Raw genomic sequence first — 21045 nt, 5'->3', positions numbered from 1 at the left:
TGGAGCATGTAGAAGAAGAGGAGGGAATAAAACATCAGGTTGTTGGGAGCACGTGACGCAGTTATGAAAGTACCGGGTGGTTATCGGAGACATTCATTGGCGCTTGCAGAATGCCTACAGAGATTTAGCAGTGAACAAAAACTCGGCGAGTCATTGGGCGGGCCGCCTGTCATCATCGCAACAAGATATCCCGCATGCCGGCCGGCCGCACACAGCTGTGACGCCTGCAAAGTTGGAACGTGCGGACACACTCATTCGAGGCGATCAACGGATCTGAGTCAGACACCTCAACGACAACGCAAGGCCTCACAAATGTACGCGCACCCGAGAGGAGCTCACGAAACTTCATTAGACTGTTGTTCCATATCTTCTCTACAGCCCGCACCTCGCACCTTCCGACTTCCAAGAGTTTGATCCAATGGAGCATGCCGGGAAGCAGTATGTGGATGATGGGGAGGTTATTAGTGCAGCAAGTCGTTGGCTTCGACGTCGACCAGTAGAGTGGTTCCATGCGGACATACAGGCCTTCCCAGTAAGGTGGCTCAAGGCCGTCGCATTAAACCCAGGTTATGTTGGGAAATAGGGTTTTGTAGCCAAACGAGTAGGGAATAATGTTGTCTACAGTAATCCTAAATAAAACCAACGTACTTTCTATAAAAAAAAAGTGTTGCATTTCTTACTAAGCCCCCCCGTTTAAACACCAAGTATTTAAGTGGAGCAAAAATGAATGGAGAAACATTATAGTGACGATAGGGGCCGCAAATGGTAAACCCACTGACACAAGGGACTTACATAGAGGACAGATTGTTACGGCCCCCACAGGGGATCGACAGCCTCGGAAGCTGCGAAACTGGACAGCGTGCTACTGATGTGAGCATCGTCTACGCATCATCACAGAACGTAAACCGATGCTGGTGTCTTGGCCATCAAATTCGCCTGATGTGAACCGGATGGCGCTGCATTTTGAACAGTACAGAGCGCCACCTCCATACCCACAAGCTACCGGCCCATAACTTAAGAGAAATTTGTAGCCTGTGCGTAGACTGCTGGTGCCACTTACCTCTGGAAAACTACCAATGGCGTTTCGAATACATGCCACGCAGGATCTCTGCTGTATTGAGCTCTAAAGGTGGGGCAACACCGCATTAGGCAGGTGACCGTAAATGTTTATTTCATCAGTGTACACACAATATAACAGCTGACAACGGATAACAATAACATGCCATGATATCAGACAAAAGCATACAAATCTTTTGGATTATTGAGGGGAAAAAGGCAAGGAATGGCACAAATTTGCGATTTGTTCTTAAACTAAATTACTATACAGCTGAATTTCATCCATTGCTAAATGACAGTTAGGTCGAAGTAGTAATTTCACAATTCAAGATAACATTGCAGCTCAACTACATTTATAATGTTAATCGACTTAAACATCTAATCATATTAATACACGCTTTCGAGGATCAAGTTCGCATATTGAGATACACATCATCACAATCTTACCCTTGTGATGTCGTGCGTATGAAGATACAAAGCGTCAGTTATAATTCGATCTAATTTGAAGATGATGAACTTTATAAGAGCAGTCGAGCATAAATATTCTTATAAACTGCTACACATGCATCTTGCTCCTCTATGCCTTCGACAAGCTAAAGATTAAACTATACTTACATATAGCTTCATCGTAAGATGTCTGTGTGGCAGAACACAAGCTTTCTGTATGGAAAAATTGTATGTGTAAGTTACGGTCTTTTAAATCTCTTAATCGCCATTCTGGAAGTTACGAGTACAGCCGTGATAATGGTGGGAAAACGGTGTTTCAGACTGTTTAGTGTCTATTAAAGTGCGATTTTATGGGTGGTATATGGGCCACTTGGAAGGAATAACTGATTTATACAACCTTGTCATGTCTCACGAACGTCTCTGGCGCCTTATTCTACGGATTCTATGAATATGGTTGAGGGGGGCCTCCGTGATGGGAGCGCATAGTTGTGGTTGCCATTAGGTTAGCTAGTAGTTAGCTAGTTTCATGTTTCGTGGATCATCTGCACGATAAATAATAATGACGTGGAACAAATCATTTTTACATTCAAATAACAAATTAATTTGTAAATATGGCTACATGCTGACATTTTAAAAATGTTTTAATTTTGTAACATGCATATATTAGTCAGTAATTCGTACCCATATATCTTATACATTGCAATAATATTAATACAAAATAGGAATTGGGAAGAAGAACATTTTTCGGTATGTTTTCAGATTTTATTTCGTTATCTGTCGTATTTTATACCACTGGGTAAGTGATCAAAAATTTTGATTGCAGCATTGCGAACCCCTTTGTGTGTTAAGGAGAAGCTTAACGTGGAGTAATGAATGTCACTTTTTTTTCTTCTGTTGTTGTACTTTACACATCATTATTCTTTTTTGAATTCCAATGCATTATTTACATTTAACTTCACGAAGGAATAAACATACTGTCTGCAGTAGTCGAAATTTCTGGCTCCTTAACTGGATGTCTGCACTATGTTCGTGGGTGATTACCACGTATTATTCTCACAGCACGTTTCTGAGCAATAAAGACTTTCTTTCTTAAATACGAGTTACCCCAGAACACAATTCCGTTCTCCAAGACTTGCAACGATTCTAACTGCAGACGAAGCAGAACTATGTTCTTTTAGGGGTTCCAAAATGTGCTTTTCTTATTTTCTGATCAATATGGACTTCTAAAAATTCTGAAATTTCCACCTTATTTATCATTTCTGCATCATGTTTTACACTTATCATTGGTGTATTACCTCTAGATGTGCAGAACTGAATATGTTGTGTATTTGAAAAACTGAGAGTCAAGCCATTTGCAGAAAACCAGTCAATTATACTTCTAAGAAATTTGTTTACTGTTTCTTCTGTTGCTGCATGTATGCCTGGATTCATTAAAATAGTAGTATACTCAGCAAAAACAACTAATTATACTTCCTCTATATTAGATGGAACGTCGTTTACATACATTAGGACCAGTTGCGACCTAAGATTGAGTTTTGAGGAACTCCATGCGTCACTGCTCCGCAATCAGAAGAATCTCCCCTGATTATACCGTCTCAGTTGTTATGTACAACTTTCGGCATTCTTTTGGTTAGATAAAACATTAGCCGCTGCTTGGCTATACCATCTGTTTCACTGAATCTGTAAAAGCTCGATTTGTCTAGAACAATATTGTGCTTCACACAGTCCAATGCCTTAGACAGGTAACAGAAAAAACCAGCTGGAGCTATTTTGTTATTTAATCCCTGTAGAACGTTTGTGAGGGAACGCGTAAATAGCAGTTTCGGTTAAACATTTCTTCTGAAATCCAAACTATGATTTACTGAGCTTGCTATCGAGGATACTGTTGTAGAATACATCGCGTTCTAAAAAAATTTGGAAAATTATGACAATAGTGAAACAGGTCGGTAATTATTGACATCTCTCCCATCATCTTTCTTATAGAGGATTTAACAATGGCGCATTTCAATGTGTCTGGAACTATGCCTTGATTTAGCGATGCACTACGTATTCCACATAACACAGGGCTTATTATAAGGGGAGAAGTCTTTTGTACTCTATCGGAAACGCCATCAAATCCCGGTGGGATTTCGTATTTGAGATAATATTTAATATTCTTAATTCCAGAATAAGAAGTCTGTGATGCATGCATATGACTGAATTTTATGAGAGTTGCTTTTTTAACATAGTGATCTGATTATTCACTTTAACTGTTCGTTACTACATTTTCGACTACATTTATGAGATGATTACTAAATGTACCTGCTACCTACTTCTGATCATTTGTAGCCCTTCCATTTAATTCAATAGTAATATTATCGTGTTCTGCGGTCTGTTATCCTGCCTCTCTTTTCATTACGTGACATATAACCTTGAGTCTGTTGTCGGAATTACTAATTTCTGACATAACATGCATGTTGCTTGATAGGTGTTACCAACTGCATTCATCTTATTGAGGATTTAGGTTGTAGATTAAACCACTGACGTATTAATTAGTTCTAGACTAAGGATCCCCAGTTGATGCCTGTGTGTGTGTGTGTGTGTGTGTGTGTGTGTGTGTGTGTGTGTGTACACAGTTAGGAGCTGGAGAGGGCAAGGTGATGTCACCAGTTATTATTCCAAAATGTTTCCGCATTAAGTGAGGTGGAGAGATGTGACTGGTATTGAGTATTGAGTGACCTGTATTGAGTCACATCCCTCCACCTCACTTAAGGTGGAAACAAGCTCTACTGAGGGAGGCCAAGAAAATCTCTGCATCACCCTCTCTACAACTGCACTAGGAATTCTGTCATCCGCGACAGCAACGATTGCGATCAAGAAGACCAGCAAGTATTACTGCAGGACAACTCATCGCGGATGGTTTTGATCTAATTGAAAGCTGGAAGCATGAATGGTCAACAAAAACATTGGGAACAAAAGCCCATCACCTTGATTCCACAAAGAAGCTAAAAGGTTTTGACCTACCGAGGAACTTCCGGTGTCACCTCAACAGGTTAAGGACTGGACATGGTTGTTGTAACTGCTTCAGGTACAAAATTGGACTGGATCAGTTCACCAATGTGTGAATGTAATCAAGAAGAGCAGACAATTGAACATCTAGTCCAACGCTGTCCACTTCGTTCATATCCTGGGATTCCCGACAAATTGTTCACTCTCACACCCAGCTTAAATAATTGGTTGAGAAACAAGTACTTTAAGGTTTAATCTTATCTTATATCCTATGTATATTATATAAAATCACTTGTCTTATATCAACTGTATATTGTATAAAATCACCACACGATTAAATAAATTCCAAAATATGGACTTTGTCGAGGTTTTCAAAATAAAGTAATTGATTGAGTGATATTTAAGCTTACTGTATCCATATGTGTTTTCATGTTCGTAACTGGCGCATTTTGTTCCAGGTCAACCTGCACAGTAGTTTTTTAGATAAATCTTCCTGCGAATCGCAAAGCCAAGACGTCGAAATCCTGCTCAGAAAATCGAAAACGTTAATTGATCGGTGAGTAACTTAAACATTATCATTAAATTCAATATCTGTCAATATAAACAGACGTTTCCATTTATAAGTTCCTTATTACTAACCATACCCTCAATTATTTTTTGAGAATTAATTATCTCTGTGTCTGACTACTATTTGTCTATCGTTTTTCAGTTAGTGTAGGTGCAAATAAAGCTTGTGTCAAACAAGCGCGCTTCAAAGTTAATGGCTGGTCGCATATAAAAAGCGGTTGGAAATATCGATTGGTTCATGCACGTGCAAGATTCTGATTGGTCTGTTGCAAATGAAACGTTCTTAGTTTGTCATTGTCTGCTTTCGCAACACGGTGTGTAATAATGTGTGCCATAATAGTAAATTCAGTAGATTGCGATTTTAGATTAGTGGTTAATTTTTATAGAAAATCATGATTTACAAGAACGTTATCTTAAAAGTTCTAAAAACATCAGTGAATGATTCCTTGTTGTGAAGCAATCTCCCACGTAAACACACAATCAACGAGAAATTCAGTTAACGAACATTTCAAATGGCTTTCTTAGAACCATGATATCATGGCTTTATTTTCCTTCAATAATCGGTAGCATTATCTTCTCATGCGTTCATATGCACACTCTCCAATCCGTTTTCACAGTTTGTAGATTTTATTATTATTGCACTCATTTTAACTTGCAAGGGCAGACAATGGTTGGTAGATTATGGTTCAATATCTCGTGGCCAGGATAAAGAATAGAAATTGGCCGTGTAATTTTCAAATAAGTCAGCCCAGCTTTAGTTTTCTTAACGATTTAGGCAAACTGTCGATAATGATGAGAGGGGGTTGCAACAGAGCTCCATTAGATTGACTGTCCTGCAGAATCTTATAATTGTGTCACTTCCCTCATCGAAGGAAACAAGTGAATTAAAAGACAATATTTATGTTAAATGTGATTTGAGACTTTCTCGGCGTATTCCATTCGTGAAATCTTCTCGGGTGATCAGCCGAGTAATGGCGTCGTCTTCTCGCAACGTTTCGAAGGGTTTCGTACCCATCATCTTCAAGCGAAGTCAAGTCACTTCGCTTGAAGATGATGGGTACGAAACCCTTCGAAACGTTGCGAGAAGACGACGCCTTTACTCGGCTGATCACCCGAGAAGATTTCACGAATATTTATGTTACATTCAGCTCTACCCAGTTAACGATAAACCAGTTAACGCCACAAAAAAGCATAAAACTATGTCACTTGCTGAAAGAGATGCAAGTAACTGAAAATATCTGGTTGGCTACTTGTGTCAAAAAATAATGCACTCATTTTGTAGTCAGAGAATATCAGGAATTCGGAAATAAGCAGAGAAAATGCAGTAACAATGATTTGAAAAGTATCGTTAGTAGTGCAACGCAGATTTCACTGAAAAGTGAAAAAGTTATAAGCTATTAAATACAAAAGATTTTACCTAGAACGGATACTTTTATTTCATTAACAGGCAATGCTGCAACGGTCGCGTACATGTTTTCATTCGTTATTTAAATAGATTCGCAGGAAAATAATGTAGAATTTTTATTAAATTCTCTGTAAATTTCCGCGATGTAAATTTTACTAGATAAAAGTGCAGACCTATACAACTGTGAATAGTACTGCGCCACTACACAAACTGCTGAGACACTTGCCGATGAAAAATTTAATAATGTAGAAGTAATTATTAAATTATCCATATATCTCCGACTACGTGTGTGAAAACTCCCGAATGCCTTTTCTAGTATATTATGAACCATGGGATTAAGCTTTGTTTTTGTTACTGTGTTATCTCTTTGATACTGACATAAATATTCTGTTTCTCAGTTAATTAATATGCTCATACAGTTTGACACAACCGTGAATCGTAATGTTACAGAAAGAGGTCCGATTCTAGATTAGTTCGGTATCATCGACAATGTTTGCCCGGTTCAAGGAAACAAAGGGATCACAAGCACTAACGCCATAACAATATCAACGCTGCATCAAATTACTAATTAAAAAGCTTGGAAAGAGCTTTCGCATGGCCCTTCCCTCGTTGTATTATTTAAGTCAACAACATAGTCAGACATTTTCCCTAGGTTGGGGAATGGATAGGAGGTAGGAGAGCTCATCAGTCTCCTGCCTGGTTGGACGTGGCCCACCATGAATTCCTCTCTCTTGCCTACCTCTTAATCTCAGAGTATAATGTGTACTCATTATACTGTTCATTCATTTCAACGTGTATAATTCTCCTTCACTGGCACTGAGGATAGTGAAGTCACCAGCAAAACTAATGATTGAAATCTTTTCTCTCTTAATTTAAATCCACTCTTCAACCTTCATTTCATTTCTCTTATTGTTTCTTCGATGTCTAGGTTGAACAATAGGACGAAAGACTGTATCCCTATCTTACAAAGTTTTTAAACTGAGCACTTTGTTCTTAGTTTTCCATTCTTATTGTACTCTCTTGGTTCTTATGTATATTGAACACTATCTGTCTTTCCCTATATCTTACTCCCATGTTCCTCCAAATTTCTAAAATCTTGTATTATTTTCAAGGTCGACTATTACTACTAATATGTCTTCATTTTTCCTGTCTTGCTATTACGTTGCCCAAACTGTCAAATAACTTGAATGTGATTTTCAACCTGCAGCGCTGATTTCAGATATCCTGACAGATAAAAATTATACGCCGGGCCGAGACTCGACCTCGGTTCGTTTGCATTTCGCGGGCAAGTGCTCTATGGACTGAGCTACCCAAGAACGATTGACGACCCTTCCTCACAAACTGACTTCCGCCAGTATATACTGGTTCCTTGTAGACGTACATTTCCGGAAATTTCTCCCTAAATTGGGGCCTATACTTGACGCTATACCGGTATGCAAAACTTAAGGACGAAAGATAATTTCGAAAGGTATGTCACTGCAGCGAGCTCTTGTTAATCTGCGCTACAGTGAAACACGTGTCTTCTATCGCAGGACCTTTGATCTATGACGAAAGACCTGCAGAATTCAGCAAACAAATGACACAGTCCTATATTATATTACATGGATATAGCATGCAGTAAACATCTGTCAGTATCGACAATGTGAATCTTATGCACAGTTCTGGACAAGTTCAGCGCATACATTAGTTCTAACGGAACTGTAAAATGGTTTCAAAAAAATGGTTCAAACGGCTCTAAGCACTATGGGACTTAACATCTGAGGTCATCACTCCCCTCGACTTAGAACTACTTAAACCGAACTGACGTAAGGACACCACACACATCCATGCCCGAGGCAGGATTGGAACCTGCGAGCGTAGCAGAAGCGCGGTTCCGCACTGAAGCGCAAAGAACCGTTCAGCCAAGGCGGCCGGCTGAAATGGTTTCACATTATAGTCTTATATTTGTACTTACCAGTATAATGGTACACATGCCTAATATAGTGTAGGGCCCCTACCAGGACGCACATGTGCCGCAACATGACGTGGCAAGGACTCGACTGATGTATGAAGTAGTGCTGGAAGGAATTGACACCTGAATCCAGCAGGTCTGTCCATAAATCCGTAAGAGTACGAAAGGGTGGAGATCTCTTCTGAACAGCACGTTGCGAGGCATCCCAGGTATGCTCAATCACGTTCATGGCTGAGGAGTTTGGCGGCCAGCGGAAGTATTTAAACTCATAAGAGTGTTCCTGAAGCCACTCTGTAGCAATTCTGGACGTGTGGGGTGTGGCATTGTCCTGCTGGAATTGCCCAAGGCCGTCAGAATGCACAATGGACATGAACGGATACAGGTGATCAGACAGGATGCTTACACACGTGTCACCTGTCAGAGCCGTATCTAGACGTATCAGGGGTCCCATATTACTCCAGATGCACACGCCCCACACCATGCCTTCATCAGATTGAACAGTCCCCCGTACCCGTACACGTTCATCCGCTCCATACAATTTAAAACGAGATCCGTCAGACCTGCAACATGTTTCCAGTCATCAACAATCCAATGTCGGTGTTGACGGGTCCAGGCGATGCGTAAAGCTTTTCTTCGTGCAGTCATCAAGGATACCCGATTAGGCTTTCGGCTCCGAAAGCCCATATCGATGATGTTTCGTTGTGTGGTTCACACGCTGATACATGTTGATGGCCCAGCACTGAAATCTGCAGCAATTTGTGGAAGGGCTCCACTTCTGTCACACTGAAAGATTCTCTTAAGTCGTCGTTGGTCCTGATCCTGAAGGATCTTTTTCCGGCCGCAGCGATGTCGGAGTTTTGATGTTTTGCCGGATTCCTGATAGTCATCGTACAATCGTGAAATGCTTTTAGCGGAAAATCCTCACTTCATCGCTCTTACGTTCAGAGTCATTTAAATCTTGAGAACCTGCCATTGTAACTGCAGCTACCGATCTAACAACTGCGCCAGACACTTCTTGTCTTATATAGGCGTTGCCTTTTTACATATCTCTGTATTTGAATACTGACTATAGCAGTTTCTGTGGCACTTCAGTGTAATGGCAGCAGAGCATTTTGTTTCGTTTACTATCTTATATTAGCAATAAATATACTCAGATTTGTGCTTTCATGTATACAGTTGTTGCATTTCGTCGCAATGACCCGGCCACGCCACAACGCTCCAGAACAAGTGAATAAAGTGACGAGGAGCCGTCGTCTCGAAGCTCTCAAAGTGATTTGCCTTATCTGACCTGAAAATAATTTACTAATCCAAAATGTTGTTCTTTGTGAGCTCCTACTACGAACAGAGAAGGTTTTTGTTGGAAGAACTGACTTGAATAAGGAACGAAAATGTTTTGATTAAGTACTTCAACGTTCCCATTGGGTTGCAATCCACGCTTGCTCTCATCTACTATCTGATGAAACCAATGCTTCAGTTAATTAAATTTACGAACGATACAAATTTGAAATAGTGCTATGTGATTTTAAATAACTTTATAATTATTATTTTCTTTGGAAATTTGCTAGCCGCGTGGGGTAGCCGAGCGGTTCGCATGGCTCTCCCCGTCGTTGGCTCGAATCCTCCCTCGGGCATGGATGTGTGTGTGTTGTCCTTAGCGTAAGTTAGTTTAAGTTAGATTAAGTACTGTGTAAGTTTAGGGACCGACTACCTCAGCAGTTTGGTCCCGTAGACGTTACCACAAATTTCCAAGAATTTACGAAAGTCCTACACAGTTCGCCTGGCTTATGTACAAAAACCTGCCGTTCTCAACACAGTGATAAATTGATAAATAAACGTTTTAAAACTGAATGACACGTGCAAGATTTGTTTGGTGAATGAGGTACCAACCCAGTGCACCCGATCACGTGTCAAAGTCAGTTCGTAAACAGAGCAAGATACTGCACACATTGATCGTAGCCGTTAGTGCCAGTCTGTAACGTGTTAAAGTCAGTTCGTAAACAGAGCAAGATACTGCACACATTGATCGTAGCCGTTAGTGCCAGTCTGTAACACATGCGACAACAAGATGTAAGCAACCACACTGCTCCATTGCAAGAGAAAGTCGTAAAGAAAAAGGACACATTACTTTGTACTGCTCAGCAGACAAACAGAGAGGACCTTTATACGCTTGCTGTTTTCAGGTCCTCAATACGAACTCATTAATGCACTCACACTTACTCCTTCTCTCTCTCTCTCTCTCTCTCTCTCTCTTCTCTCTCTCTTACACAGACACACACACACACACACACACACACACACACACACACACACACACTTTCTCCGTTTCAGCGCATCCTATTGTAGTGACACTTATTACCAGCTCTTCATACCAGTCTCACGCCTTCTGTCGACAGCAGTGCCAAAACAGATTACGTACATCAAGCAACTGTCATACAATCATGTTCCACTTCTTTCTAGCGTCCTCTACCTGGTTAGCACTGTTTGCTTGCTCGTATCCACAACAACAAACACACTCCAACTGCCACCTACTCGTTTCGATAATTAGCCTGCCCAAGTTAGGCGACGATACCCTCGCGGTTCATTGGCTGGCAACGGGACGCACGAACTTCTTCTCACCGATATGATTCATACAGACAGGGTGCATAGGGAACGACTAAGACATAAAAAAAGTGTGTGAAATCTTATGGGACTTAACTGCTAAGGTCATCAGTCCCTAAGCTTACACACTACTTAACCTAAATTATCCTAAAGACAAACACACACCCCCGTGCCCGAGGGAGGACTCGAACATCCGCCGGAACCAGCCGCACAGTCCACGACTGAGGCGCCTATCAGACCGCTCGGCTAATCCCGCGTGGCGACTAAGACATCAGCATATGTAAACAGGAAGACGCAACTCTCAACCGTTTTCCAGAAAATCGAGCTTGAAAATTTTAGGCGTGCTTATCTACTTTGTAGGGTTGCTGTTATTCATGGAGTCCGCAGCCTAGCGAGTAAACGCTTAGTTTCCTAAAACAAGCGTCTGTGGGCTGAACCTCGCCGTTCGTATTTTTTTCCAACGTTATTCTAACAACAGATTCATTATGACTCTGCAAATTATCAATATTTAATGACTGACCTTATCTCTAACTTGATAATATTTTATTTAGGTTATCGGGAAAAAATAAAGGACTTACGAGGACTTTCAAATCGGTATATTTGGCGAAAACTATAGTATATAATCTGTGAAGTACTGCCCGAATCAGGATGATACTGATAGTAGAAACACGGAAAACAACAATAACTGCGAGATACAGCACCGTAATGAACTTCGAATTTTTCCACGGTCATGGTTTTCTCAATGTTCCTTAGTTTAAATTTAGAAACTGTTCTCGGTCGCCACCACTCATATCGAAGCATGTCGTCCCGAGTATTGGTGCAGATAGCTCAAAAAATTAAAGCAGTACCACCGGCGGGATTTGATCCAGCAATCTTGTGCCTGCAAAGCTAAGTACTTAATACAAAAAAAAAACTGCAGGTTGAGACAATAACTTGGAAATAAAATAGAGAGTATTAGCAACTTTGAAATTTTCAGTGGGAACCCCTGTTTCTTACTACAGATTACGATTCTACGGCAAGATCTACATGCGTTTCGTCTGAAGCATGTTCTTCGTTTCGCCACAGGTGGCGCTGTAATCGGAGGAAAAGATATGAGTACACAATCGTAATTTACGACATGCTTCTAAAAGTCCCTTGAATATCCAATCGCACGTGGGGCCGCACAATTACGCAGCGAGAGTAGGACAGGTCAGTATTTCGTAACTTCTAATTGGAAACCCCTATCGCAACGTTGTTTTCCTTCGACATATCGAACACGGGACTATTCGACGCGCCACCGTTATCGTGTGGCGAACTACGACGTATCATAACAGGCAGTAAACTGCGACCGGAGCTCATGTATCGTAGACGTAGAACAGATAGCGGCTCTAAGCGTTACGATATTTGCGCAGTCTTTATGCCCTGCATATCTGTCTATCATATGCAGAACAGACGAGCAAGTGAACGATAAAAGTTACAAACACAGAAGAAAAAATTTAAATGATTCTGATTTACAGAGAACGTGGAGAAATGTTGACACTGTTATTACCTTGTATTCCAAGCACTTTCGGGAGAAAGCTAGTTCTCGCTCGTTCTATTACAGTGTTTTGAACGCTTTTATGTCTGATGGCAGCCTACATATCGGCAAAAGGAGACGAACTAAACGCGTCGACGGAGAAGCTAATGAAATAGCTGTACTAGTGGCAGCGCACCACAACCCATGGATAAGCGCCAGCTATTACACCGCAGTTCCGATATGTCCTTAGGTAGTATTCTCAAAAAAAAAAAAAAAAAAAAAAAAAAAAATGGTTCAAACGGCTCTGAGCACTATGGAACTTAGCTTCTAAGGTCATCAGTCCCCTAGAACTTAGAACTACTTAAACCTAACTAACCTAAGGACATGCCCGAGGCAGGATTCGAACCTGCGACCGTAGCGGTCGCGCGGTTCCAGACTATAGCGCCTAGAGCCGCTCGGCCACCTCGGCCGGCGGTAGTATTCTCAAAGTATCAGCAAAAGGTGAATCACGATGTTGCTAGTACATCAGGGGCGTTTGATACGGGCCATTTAAACATCAACACAGCATTGCCCCGTGCGCAGAACACAGGAACGCGTCCGCACTGCGGTCCTGCCGAAGGCAGATTGGGATGCTCGGTTGTGGACTCCTTGGATGCTACTTACCCTACAAAGTATATAAGCGCACTGGACTCGCATTCGGGAGGACGACGGTTCAATCCCGTCTCCGGCCATCCTGATTTAGGTTTTCCGTGATTTCCCTAAATCGTTTCAGGCGAATGCCGAGATGGTTCCTTTGAAAGGGCACGGCCGATTTCCTTCCCAATCCATCCCTAACCCGAGCTTGCGCTCCGTCTCTAATGACCTCGTTGTCGACGGGACGTTAAACACTAACCACCACCACCACCACCATATAAGCGCACCTAAAATTTTCAAACTCGATTTCCTCGGAAACAGAGAAGAGTTACGTCTTCCTGCTTACACATGTTGAAGTCTTAGTTGCACCCTACGCATCCAGTCAAGATGAATCAAATCTGTGAGGGAAGTTCATACGGACCACTTGTGAGCCAAACTCGCTCGAGAGACCGGAGACAAAGACCTAAGTGTAGCCAATGTAGCAGATAAATAGCGGAAATTGGTTACTGTTACCGAAATAAAAGCAAAAGTGTATGCCTGTAACCAAGATATAAATAAATGGAAAATATTAAAGAGGACAGATTAAGGCCGACACCATTCATAGTCTGAAGAAAATGGGTAGGTGCCCAGTAGATATACTGTAATGTTTTTAACTTCGGCATACGAATCAAACTCAGCAATGACGACCTATGGAATGCCACTGCTTGTAGACACGCAGCCATGAGCAGTGTAGGCAAAAAAATATATATAAAAAAATAATTTCTTTCTGGCTGAAACGATATGATTGCGAAGACTTTTCCTAGCCTCAAACATCTATGACATTCGTATGGAGACTAAAGCGACGAATGAAAATTTGTGTCAATGCAAGGATTCGAACATGGGACTCTTGCTTGCTAGGTAAATGTGCTACTCACAACACCACGTTGGCCCAGTGGATTTCACAACTTCGGGTATTACTCTATCATGTCTCCCTCATGAACGGGAATTTGGACTTAAGAGGGAGGCATGCAAGATAGTCAAAACAGCTGTGCAAAGTCAGTGTGCCAGGGCTGTGCAGTGGTTAGCGCATCTGCCTCGTAAGCAGGCGGCTGATGTTCGACCCTACAGGCGCCTTTCAGCACGCTAGCAGCAAGGACGTCTTGTCTACGTCCTCGCTGCGCAGCTCGCTAGCGGAGTTGTTTACGTGATTCTGCCGTCTTAGCGAGCAATATTTCCTTCGAAAGAGAATGGCTTATGCCCACAGCAAATCGACACAGAAGATTAGCTTTTTACCTGAATATTCCCCTACCAAAAGCACTTGAAATCGAACATTTTATCAGAGATGAAGTCAAGATTGATTGCAACGATCTTGTTGGCATCCATCTGTCTATAGCGAGCAGTGTGGTATACGTGAAACTGGTTAACGGAGACATACGTGACAAATATTCTAAGTGCAATTCGAAGTTGTTGTAAGTTCCGTCAGTCTGATGGACACATCGGTGACGCAACTGTGGAACATGCGGTCGATCCGTGTGTCTGAACTCCCTCCCGAGGTGCCTTCAGAGGTAGTGGTATCTCCATTCCGCCCATATGGAAAGATGATTAGTCATACAGCTGAAAAGTGGGTTCGGTTCACTACATACCCAGTTATCAATGGAGTACGACAGATCCGAATAGAGCTAACCAAACATGTGCAGTCCTACTTATATATTAGTGGCAGCGTTGCAATTATAATTTATGATGGCCAGCCGAAGACACGCTCGGAATGTGGCAAAGAAGGAAACCTCCGTTCCAGCTGTCTGCAAAGCAGAATCACACGGTTACCGCCTGGGGACCTGCAGGCCACGACTGCCCCGACGACGCTACCGCTGACGTTTGTCGAAGTTCTCCATAACGAACCCCGATCGCGGTCACCACTGATTCCTACTACGGACGCATCGTCGTCTCCGTTAATGCCTCAGGATGTTCCGGACGGACCGACGCCCTTGCCTCCTCCTCCCGTCATGTGCAGTGGTGAGCAATCTCTAGTGCAGAGGATGGCCTTCGACTCCATGGTTGTGCCTGCCGATGCTTATGTGCCAACCAGATCCCCAGGCGCCTTTGGACGCTGATGGTCACGTATGCAAGCAACGGTCACCGAAGAGACGTCGGAAACGGCGGTTCGCACCGTCTGACACCTGCAGGACACAGTCTCAAGATGATGGGGATTACAACTATCAAGATGTTCCCCCGACGGACGATTTCGTGGTAGAAACACCAGTCTGTCCCCGTAGGAGGTGCAACCATCTTCGCATGCACCAGGCGCTGTACCGATGGACGTTGAACAGCGGCTGAGCCAGCACCACTCTTCCACCGCCGACGTGACGCCTCCTTCGGACTCCACTGGACGCACACCATCCGCGCACCTTTGCGTGGTCTGACGATGTAGACGACGAAACATCCATCGTTTTGACAGCAGCAAATGCTGCTGCTCCAACATATGACTGCTAATCGACAATGTTATTGGATGGGGATGTGCAGCCTGCTGGTACAACATTCTGTGCGCTGCTGCTCTTCGTGCCTCCATGAGCGTCCCAGTAGTCCCAATTCCGCGACAAGCTTACAGGATTTGCTCCATCAATGTCGGCACCATTGGCACCCCCGTTAAACTACAATTGCTCTGTGAAATATTGAGGGCGTCGGACCTCCATGTTGCCCTTCTGCAGGAAGTTCGCCTAGCGACTTTTCCTAATATCCATGGCTACGCCGTGTACTGAAGGTGGCAGTGGGACAGCTATTCTTTTAAAGGAAGGCATTGAGGTAGACGACGTGATTTACCTACCATCGGCTAGGGGTCTTGCTGTGACTTTCCACGGTGTCCGAGTCATCAATGTTTCGCCCCCTCGGGCACGGCCAAGCGACGGGAACGGTCGCGATTCTATTCAGAACAGGTCGCACCTTTGTTTGTAGGCCACTACGACTATAATATTCTTGGCGGCGAGTTCAAGTGTGTTTTATCCCAGAAGGACCAACATCCCCATTTCACCACATGCCAGGAACTCGAGCTGCTCGTGCATGAACTGAACCTCACGGACACTTGGGACCGCGTGCATGGTGATCGACCTGGATATACATACGTCACCAGCTATTCAGCAAGTCGTCTTCACCGTGTCTATGTTTCCCAAGGAATCGTAACTGCCACGCTTGACGCTGAGTTATGGTCTACCGCCTTCTCAGACCGTACTGCCTACATTTGCTATGTTTCGCTCCAGAGGCAGAAGGAGTGGCGCGGTCGAGGCCTGTGGAAGCTGAACGTCGCCTATCCCAAGTATCTGGAATGTAGGCAGGTCGTAGAGACGACGTGGAACAACTGTGTGAGACGCCTTCCAGCGTATCCTTCAACACTCCAGTGTCCGTCCCCGGCAGCTGAGTGGTCAGCGCGACAGGCTGCCAATCCTAAGGGCCCGGGTCCGATTCCCGGCTGGGTCGGAGATTTTCTCCACTCAGGGACTCGGTGTTGTGTTGTCCTAATCATCATCATTTCATCACCATCGACGCGCAAGTCGCCGAAGTGGCGTCAAATCGAAAGACTTGCACCAGACGAGCGGTCTACACGACGGGAGGCCCTCGTCACACGCCATTTATTATTAACACTCCGGTGGAGGATCGACTGAACCAAACCTGCTTTACATCGTTCCATGATGAATTACGGTCGCGACCATATGCCGTGGCAACGACGTACCATGGAATACTATTTCACAACTCTCCGGGAACTCTCAAACCATGCCCCCTCTGTTCAGTGACAGGTTGAAATTCGACAGATTAAGGCGAAGACAATTTCTCTTATGCGTCACTGCCTTGAAGGCACAATAGTATGCACAAGATATCACGATTGTGTACTAGGAGAATCCCCATCCACGCATCATATTATCCGAGAGAAGCAGCGGTGTCGGAGAAACCTGGTCAACGCCCCCGACATGCCAGATGGTCATCGACTGACGTTCAAGAATGACATAGTAAACGGCTTTGCGGATCACTAAAAACAGTTCTATGCAGCAGAGAACCAGAACTTGGCGGTAACAACTGACGTTCTCCGTCCCTTAACAGTTACCCTTGACGGGGCTGCTGCGGAGATTCTCACAGAGACAATTATGGCTGATTACGTCGCTGGTGATCTTCATAATGGTGCGGCGAACAAAGCCCCAAGTCCCGACGGGTTTCCGCTGGAGTTTTACCGCACATTGCACGACATATTGGGCTCACTCTGGACTGCGATGTATGAAGAACTGATGAACCTTGATCTTCCCCTCCCACCCGAATTCGTAGAAGGCTTGGTTATCTCGGTCCCCAAGCCATCGGGATGTCGGGGAGTTAGACATTATCGGCCGTTGAGCTTGTCAAATTTTGACTTCAAGATTTTTACCAGGTTTCTTGCCACTTCTTGTTACTGCAGGGATTTATCTATTAATTCGTTTTAGACCAATATTAGAAACTTATAATTGTGGTTGGCCTTCGGCGCGTCATCCCTCAAGTCATTTCCCTGGATCAAACGTGCTTTAGTGGTGACAGTAACAGTCAGACGGCACTCAGTGATTACCGTGACGTCATAGCCCTGGCCACGACCTGCCGCAGATGCGGTGCCCTAGTGGCAGTGAACTTCGACCACACCTTTGATAGAGTGAGTCATGACTTTCTAGAAAACGTACTCCGACGGATGGCCTTCCCCGACATGTTTATACACATCGTCTTGCCGCTCCTCCGAGGAGCCAAGTCACGAGTGCTGGTCAATGACCGTGTGGCGGGCCCTGTTAATGTCATGCGGTCGGTCCGTCAAGGATGTCCGCTGACGATGCTCCATTTCGCCATCGTCCTTGAGCCACTGTTACACGGTGTGAGGAGCCGACTGACAGGGATAACAATGAGGGAGCCTGCTTTCATCTGCCGCGCCTCTGCACATGACATGGTGTTCTTTGTTCAATCGGAGGATGAAGTGAGAGAGGCACTGGCATGGATCAACCAGTACGGGACTGCTGCGGGCACCCGTGTAAACCTGGCGAAGTGTAGTGCTATCTTTGTTGGTAAAGGTCTTTCAGCAAAGAGTGTGGCTCCACTGCCATTAGTGGACAGGCTCAAATGTTTGCAGATCACCTTCACGCGTGATCTACAGCGCACGATCTCATTTAACTATAAATGCCTGCTTCAAGCTATCCGCACGAAAGTTCATGCCAACCTCCTGAGAGCACTGGACATGTTACAACGGATGAATTTTGTTAGCACTCATGTAGTCTCGCGACTGCCCTTTATGTCAGTACGGTGGTTAAATCGTGGACCCGCCGCCGAACCGGATTATCGGGAAGCCTGATTGACGAACTGGCCCCTCTCTCTCGAGTGGCACCCGTTGCAGTAGCCCATACTTCTTCCTCTCTTTCACATGTCAGGACCTTTTTCATCGAATACAGTTATGTCAATGGCGTCTTGCCTGGTACCAGGAACCAAACGGCACGTGATGTTTACCACCAAATGATGAGAAATCATACTCGGAATGTTGTGGAAAGCAGATATCCTACGATCGCATGGCCCGTGGTTTGGCGTTCTGTGCGCAATGTCCTCCTCGACACGAGCGCTCGTGCGACCTGGTATCTGGTCTTTGATGGAAGATACATGACACAACTTCGTCTGTATACCATAAAGATGACAGATTCGCCGCCTTGTCCTCGTCACACGCTTGACACGGACAAACATCGGCTGATGTGTGGATCTTCTGCAGAGGTGTGGGCACCTGATTCAGAAGATGCTTGCCTTTCTTCTACGTACGGCTCCCCATGCCACTACATGAAATCACTTCTGTTCGCAGATGAGACATATTTCCCACGTACGGAGACCAACCTGTGGTTTGGATAAAAGGCCTCTCGATCTCTTATTTTTTCCATGAAGGTGATAAGAGTGTTCATGGCTTTTGGACGTTCCTGCAAGATCACTTTACTTTTCTCGTGCACCATTCGCGATATCGTCAGTATTTTTTTGGGGTAGTGCCTTCTTCGTTCACCCCTGCAGCTAGGGTGTTCCAGGTATGAGAAGCTGATTTCAGTGTGATTGTGTAATACCAGGACTCGGTCTAATGTACCGGCTAATGCAGTATTCTTCGTGAAGACGTGCCTGGAACGTGCCTGACTGACATGGGATTCAGAGTGCGTCTACCCACAAGTTGGCTGAACGCGGATGCCATTTTGTTTGTTCTGCCAGGAGAGCGTTTTCTTTAATTACTTTAGTTCCCTTTATGTTTTGTTTGTTTTTAATGGTAATTATAGATCATCATATTTCCGCTGGAGGGCGTCCTATGTGATCTCAACAAATATAAAAAATAGATAAATACATAAATTCATATGATACATGATTCGAAAAAAACAGACGTTGAAAAAATATGCTTATTTAAGTTTTCAAGAATTTTTTTTATTTTATGAAGAAGACCGTCATTTATTTTAGAACACCAGTGATTTTTATATGCTTTGTCATTATCTAAGACATTTAAAAAACATAAAGAAAAGAACATAATAATTAAAGAAAAGGGTGGCAGGTAGGCGTCCACTTCTCTCAAACTTTTTTTCAGATTTTCTTTTCTAAAAGATTCTGGGTTTTTCTTATTCATTTAGTAGAAGTATTATTTCAAAATCCGATGTTATTTATTATAAGCATTGTATCTGCTGCAACCGTTGTTGCAATGGTCAACGATTGGAATGCTACCCCAGTGAGTGCCATTCTATGTCTGAAAGAAAAAAAAAATTCCTGGCCTTGGCACAAATTTTCATTCGTCGTTTCACTCTACATATGAGTGTCAGTAAATGATTGAGACCTGAATAGGTCTCTGGAACCGTATAGTCTCACCTGATTAAAGCACCTGTAATTCCAATACAACTGTAGTTCCTCTGCAGTGCTGTTTAAGGGGAATATCAAGTACGCTGAGGTGCGAATGGGAATTTTGACTGAGTAGGGAGGCCTGCTACAGTATTCGTGGTGTTGAGCAAAACGACTGTGCCAAGGGTGGAATAGTTGTTAACGCATCTGCCAAGTGAGCAGGAGACTAGGGTTTGAACCCCGGCCTCGCTAGAAATTCTCCTTCATCGCTTCAGTTAGCATATAAACAACATTTGTTTAAATGTTAAAAATTGGTAGGAGAGGGGTGGTGGATAAGGCGGCGTGTGCCGACAGGCTGCAGCCGGCGTCGTCGTGCGCGTCGTCGGCGTCGTCGGCGGGCGTGGCGGAGCCGTCGGTGCCGCTCATCTTCAGCAACGCGCTGCACGTGGCGGTGGAGCACGGCGCCGTCGACGTGGCGCGCCTGCTGCTCAAGTACGGCCTCGAGCCCAACCAGGGGGGCCGGCTGCCGGGGCCGCCCGCCTCCAGCTTCTTCCGAGCGCCCTCCGCCGCCGCCGCCTCCACCTCGTCCGCCGCCGCCCTCTGCAGGAACGGTAACTACTCGTTCACTTTATCTGTTTCTATATTAGAAAAGATAAACTTCGTTTCCAAGACCGCTCTATAACGGGTTTCGGTCATCAAGGTAACTATTTCAGATCTCGACAGACAGATTATTGCACACGTCTTAAAGTAGTAGTAAAAGTCTCCTTTCTCATTGATTGGCAGGTACATAATAGACTATAAAATTGATATATCGGTATAATATAATTAAAACAACTATTCACATAGTTATTCACCATGTACGTAGCCGCGAGGGGTAGCAGCGCGCCTCTCCCCGTCGGAGGTTCGAGTACTCCCTCGGGCATGGGTATGTGTGTTGTCCTTAGCGTAAGTTAGTTTAAGTTAGATTAAGGAGTGTGTAAGCCTAGAGATCGCCATCTGTCACAAAGTGGAAAAAGTGGTCCAACTAAAACATTCGTATTTCTTTACGTACTACACGAATATGTAATAAGAAATGGGTGTTCCTATTTAAAAAAA

General features: G+C 43.9%; 1 protein-coding gene across 1 annotated transcript in view; it reads left to right on the top strand.

Annotated features, from left to right (window-relative positions):
- Positions 1–21045, top strand: part of LOC124594436 — an 822371-nt gene that overhangs the window by 3335 nt on the left and 797991 nt on the right. Inside the window, exons 2-4 of the mRNA XM_047132812.1 lie at positions 4950–5047; positions 16688–16705; positions 20272–20484. Of these exons, the coding sequence (XP_046988768.1) occupies positions 4950–5047; positions 16688–16705; positions 20272–20484 (329 nt within the window). The remainder of the gene's footprint in view (positions 1–4949; positions 5048–16687; positions 16706–20271; positions 20485–21045) is intronic.

The sequence above is a fragment of the Schistocerca americana genome, chromosome 2, assembly GCF_021461395.2.
Source record: "Schistocerca americana isolate TAMUIC-IGC-003095 chromosome 2, iqSchAmer2.1, whole genome shotgun sequence".
In the NCBI taxonomy this organism is placed as follows: Eukaryota; Metazoa; Arthropoda; class Insecta; order Orthoptera; family Acrididae; genus Schistocerca; species Schistocerca americana.
The sequence above is the reverse complement of the archived record's forward strand: the minus strand, read 5'-3'. Positions and strand labels throughout refer to the sequence as shown.